Source organism: Orycteropus afer, unplaced genomic scaffold (genome assembly GCF_000298275.1).
Source record: "Orycteropus afer afer isolate SDZICR_OR568_19922 unplaced genomic scaffold, OryAfe1.0 scaffold00104, whole genome shotgun sequence".
Taxonomy (NCBI): domain Eukaryota; kingdom Metazoa; phylum Chordata; class Mammalia; order Tubulidentata; family Orycteropodidae; genus Orycteropus; species Orycteropus afer.
In genome coordinates this window covers 91,458-97,355 of record NW_006921691.1, presented here as the reverse complement: position 1 = coordinate 97,355, position 5,898 = coordinate 91,458, and the positions used below count along the sequence as shown (strand labels likewise).

Genomic DNA, 5,898 nt, shown 5'->3' with positions numbered 1-5,898 from the left:
GAATAATGTCTCCAAACTCAAAAGCATTTGGAGAAAAACAAAATGGGGGCCCAGGTTCGCTGATCTGATAGAGCCTGGTGGAACGACTGAGACTACGGCCCCTAGCTGCCCTTCAGGTCTGGAATTGAACCCACACCTGTGGCTTCCAGTCAAACAAAAGACAGGCATATGAGTTGAACATTTACCTGAGTCAGATACACTCCTTGGAGAGAACAATCATGGGAGAAAGAAGGGTTGTTTATGTACAGGAAGACAGCTCAGGGGGCAGGAGTGCATGGAGGGATGGAAGAGGTAACTATCGGGATGAAGGGGGAGGAGAGCCGTTGCACTGTGGTAAATTGTAGTCAATGTCATGAGACAAAGTATATGTGAACTGCTGTATGGAAAGTGAATTTGCTCTGTAAATTTTAACCCAAATCACAATTAAAAAAAAAAAAAAAATCAAAGATGTCAGTCTGAGGTGACCTTTAAAGTGTGCCTGACCCACACCATGGTCAGGTATTTTCAATCACCTTGTAAGCATGCAAAAACTGGAGAATGACTAAAGAAGACTGCAGAAGAATTGATGCATTTGAATTACGGAGTTGGTGAAGAATACTGAATATAGCATGGATTGCCAAGAGAACAAACAAATCTGTATTGGAAGAAGAATAGTCAGAATACTCTTTAGAAGCAATGACGGCAAGACTTTATCTCACACACATTAGACATGTTATCATTAGGGACCAATCCCTGGAGAATGTCATCATGGTTGGGAAAGCAGAGGGTCAATGAAAAAAAGGAAGACCCTCCACGAGATGGGTTGACACAGTGGCTGTAACCATGGGCTCAGACACAGCAATGATTGTGAGAATGGTGCAGAAACAGGCAATATCTTATTTTATTGTACCCAGAGTTGCTATGAGTGACTTAATGTACCTCACAACATTCTTAAGCCATTAAGTTTTTAAAGTTTGTTAAACACCTTCAGCTTCTTTATTCTAGTTTACTGAAAGACTTTAGGTTTCTCCTTCACAAAGCCTTTACTACTAACACCATGAAAATAGTTAATTTATCATAATATAAGATATATATCTCAATTGTTTACACAACTGTATCAGGATGTCAAAAGTTGTCCTTACTTCAACAAGAATTATCTTCTTATCAGTCCTCATATCATCTCCAAGCATTTGTAGCTTGTTATACTTAGTTGCTCTTAACAGAAACTCTTTAAAAACTGCCATCTGAGACTGATAAGGAAACATATGGAAGCTTGATTCTGGAAGGAAACACATTTAACACAAATTAGTTTTTTTTCAACACATTATATATAGTATTATATATTTAACATACGTATGTTGTTGTTATTGGGAGCTCTGGTGGTGTAGTGCCTAAGGCATTTGACTGCCAACCAGAAAGCCGGCTGGTGGTTCAAATCCTCCAGTCACTCCCCGGAAGGAAGATTGGGCAATCTCCTTCCATGCTGTTGTTGGGAGCTGCTGAGTAAATTTTCAATCATACTGATCCCATGTGATAGAGTAGAGCTGTCCTATAGGTTTTTCTAGGCTTTTCTGACTCATAGAGACCCCCATTAGGTTTCCAAGGTGGTAAGTCTTTATGGAAATAGACTGCCCTGTCTTTCTTCCATGGAGTAGCTAGTGGATTTAGAACCTCCAACATTCTGGATAGCAGTCAAAGACCCTAAGCACTGCAGCATCAGAACTCCTTAATTTTTATGAAAGTAGATTACCAGATCTTTCTGTTGAGAATCTGCTAGATGGGTGTGAACTGCTAATTTCTTGGTTAGCAGCTGAGTGCTTAACTGTTGTGCTTCCAGGGTCCCTTTATACACACACACACACACACACACACACACATTTATACATATGAAATGAAGCTCATAATATTATAGACTATTATTTATTTAGGAAAAGTTGTTCAAATTTAAAATAATATGTTCGTTTCAAAACACAAAAGTCACCACCAATAATAGCAATTTTTCTATACCAATAAATTAAATGACTTTAGAACACAGCTGTTAATATAATGGCTTAAGTATAGAAAAGCATATAAAATATCTGGAAAATGACTTCTCAGTAAAATGAGAGAACTGACCAAACTATTTATGATTTTGGACTACAAAATGAAGATTCTCCAAATTAGTGCATGACTATAATTAATCTCCAAAAAGCAAAGGTTTAACAAAAAAACAGAATGACTGATTAGTGAACTTGGGAGTAAAGAAAAGTTCTCTGAAGACATGTGGTTATATACAAGACTCCTTAAATGAAGACTTATCAGATGTCAAAAGTAACAATGCTATTTAGAAAACAGTGAAAATTCCAGGAACACAGCATTCTCCAAGCATAAAGTTGTGCACACCAAAAAACTCAATTGGTGTCAACTTGATTCTGACTCACAGTGACTCTAGAAGACAGAACAGAACTGCCCCGTAGAGTTTCCATGGCTGGACAATCTTGACAGAAGCAGAATGCCACATCTTTCTTCTGTAGACTGGCTGGTGGGTTCAAACTGCCAACCTTTCGTTAGCAGCCAAGTGCTTAACTACTGTGCCACCAGGGTTCCTTGGACATACAAAAGATGATATATAAAAGGGCCCAGGGAAAGGATTTTGCAGAATATTCCACTTCAAAATAAAACTATCCTTCTACAGAACCGCTCTGACTCCAAAATGGCCTAGAAAATTGGGCTATCTCCAGTCCAGCCACATACAGTGTGTACCAAAAAAAAAAAAAAAACAAACAAAGTTAAAAATGCTGGTGTAAAAAACTAACGCCAGATAGATCAAAGACTTAAAATGTGAAACATAAAACTATAAATTTCCTCAAGGAAAAACTAAGGGCAAATTTAGGGACCCTAATATATGGCATAAATAGACTATCAAGCATAACCCAAAATGCACAAACAGCAGAAGATCAACCAGATGAATGGGACCTTCTAAATATTAAATTTTTATGTGCTTCCAAAGACTTCTCCAAAAGAGTCAAACGAGAATCTACAGACTGTTAAAAAATATTTGACAATGACATATCTCACAAGGGACTTACCTCTAGAATTTATAGAAAACTCCAACACCTCAGTAACAAAAAGACAAATATTCTAATTCAAAACTGGGCAGAAGACAAGAATAGACACTTCACCAAAGAGGATATGCAGGTGGTCAAGAACCCCATGAAGAAATGCTCACTAGCATGATCATTAGCCATTAGAGAAATACAAATCAAAACAGCAATGAGATACTATCTTGCCCCAGCACTAACAGCAAAGTTTAACAAGACAAAATAACAAATGCTGATGAGGATGTGGAGAGACTGGGACTCATATACACTGCTGGTAGGATTGTAAAATGATACAACCACTGTGGAAAGCAGTATGGTGATTCCTTAAAAAGTTGGAATTAGAAATATCATTTGACCCAGCCATTCCATTACTAAGTATATATCCTAAAGAAGTGAAAGCCAGGACAAGAACAGACATATGCACACTAATGTTCATCACAGCACTATTTACAATAGCCAAAAGATGGAAACAACCTAGGTGTCCATCAACTGAAGAATAGATAACCAAACTATAGTACATACACACAATGGAATACTATGCAACCCTAAAGAATAAAGTAGAATCTGCAAAACACCACACAATGTGGATGAACTTGGAGGACATTATGCTGAGTGAAATAAGTCAATCACAGAAGAACAAATATTGTATTAGTCCGTTACTGCAAAAAGTCAAGGAAAGGTTTATATATGGAAGGAAATTTTCTTTCTTGGTTACCAGGGGTGGGAGGGGAGGGGAGAGAACATCGTTAGATAGGTAGAGACAAGTATTGATTTGAGTGAAGAGAAGGACAATGTACCAAATGTGAGTAATCAACACAGTGGTATTGAGGAAGAGGAAGTCATACAGAGGCACACAGGAGGTATAGGCAACAAAAATGAACCCTTTTGCACATACAGTACTGTGTTGTCAGTGAAGGCAAACATGGATATATGCGTGGACAAATGTGTGGATAGGCTGAACTATTAGGTATGTCTATGTGGGGTGGAGTGTATGCAAGACCATGTACAGGTTGGCAAACAATGTTTCTACAAGTGTATTGCTATGTTCTGTAAGAATTCCCAGTTGTATAGTAGAGCTGACAAGGGACAAGGCTGCACTCACTTCTGGGCACAGCCAGCTATCCAGAGGGAGTGAGTAGCTGAACTTGTGGGCTTGGGACCATAGTCGCAGGTGACATCAAGCTCAACTGGTATAATATATGACACAAAACATTGTCCCACCTCCTACTTTGGCAAGTAGTGACTGGGATCTTAAAAGCTCGTAAGCTGCCATCTAGATGCAACAATGGGTCTCTCCTCGTCAAGAGCAAAGAAAAATGAAGAAAACCAAAGATTCACAGAAACAATTAGTCCAAGCACTGGGTACACCATGCGATCCTCACCCAACACGATTATGTGACCAGAAGAACTGGATGGTGCCTGACTACCACTGTCAACCACTCAGAGGGAGATCTATGTAGGAGATCCTGGAGAGAGTGGGAGAACAATGTGCAACAAAACTCAGAATCATTTGGGGAAAAAAAAAAAAAGGTACCAGGTTTGCTGGTCTGATGGAGCCTGATGGAACCACTGAGACTATGGCCCCTAGCTGCCCTTCAGATCTGGAATTGAACCCACTCCTGTGGTTTCCAACCAAACAAAAGACAGGAGTATGAGGAGAACATTTTATACTAAGTAGATACCACTCCTTGGATAGAACAATCATGGGAGAATAGAAGGGCTGTGTATGCACAGGGACAGAGCTTAGGGGGCAGGAGTGCATGGAGGGAACAGGGAGGGGGTAAGTATAAGCAGGAAGTGGGAGGGGTGCTGTTGCACTGTGGTAAATTGTAGTCATGAGACACAAAGTATAAGTGAACTGCTGTATGGAAAGTAAATTTGCTGTGTAAACTTTCACTAAAATCACAAAAAATAAAATAGTAATAAAAATTAAATAAATAAATAAATAACCGTCAAAGTTAAAAATGTTTGGTGTAAAAAACTAACTCCAGATAGATCAAAGACTTAAATGTGAAACCTAAAACTATAAAGTTCCTCAAGGAAAAAACATGGGCAAATTTAGGGGCCCTAATATATGGCATAAACAGATTGTCAAGCATAACTCAAAATGTACAAACAAAAGATAAAGTAGATGAATGGGACCTTCTAAAAATTAAATTTTTATGTGCTTCCAAAGACTTCTCCAAAAGAGAACCTACAGAGTGGGAAAAAATATTTGACAATGACATATTTCACAAGGAACTTATCTCTAGAATTTATAGAAAACTCTAACACCTCAACAACAAAAAGACAAACAATCCAATTCAAAAATGGGCAGAAGACATGAATAGACATTTCACCAAAAGAAGATTTACAAGTGGCCAACAAACACATGAAGAAATGTTCACAATCATTAGCCGTTAGAGAGATGCAAGTCAAAATAACAATGAGATACCATCGCACCCCAGCATTAATGGAAAAGTTCAACAACACAGAAAATAACATATGCTGGGAATGATGTGCAGAGATCGGGACTCTCATACACTACTGGTGGGACTGTAAAATGATACAACCACTGTGGAAAGCAGTATGGTGATTCCTTAGAAAGTTGGAATTAGAAATACCATTTGATCCAGCAATCCCATTGCTAGATATATATCCTAAAGAAATGAGAGCCAGGACAAGAACAGATATGTGCATACCCATATTCATTGCAGCACTATTTACAATAGCAAAAAGATGAAAACAACCTAGGTGCCCATCAACAGAAGAATGGATAACCAAACTATGGTACATATACACAATGGAATACTATGCAACCCTAAAGGATAATGTAGAATTTGCAAAACACCACATAATA

General features: G+C 38.4%; 1 protein-coding gene across 1 annotated transcript in view; it reads right to left on the bottom strand.

Moving 5' to 3' along the window:
• Window positions 1-5,898, bottom strand: part of RAD17 (RAD17 checkpoint clamp loader component) — a 93,635-nt gene that overhangs the window by 67,618 nt on the left and 20,119 nt on the right. Inside the window, exon 6 of the mRNA XM_007943361.2 lies at window positions 1,122-1,258. Coding sequence (XP_007941552.2) covers window positions 1,122-1,258 — 137 coding nt within the window. The remainder of the gene's footprint in view (window positions 1-1,121; window positions 1,259-5,898) is intronic.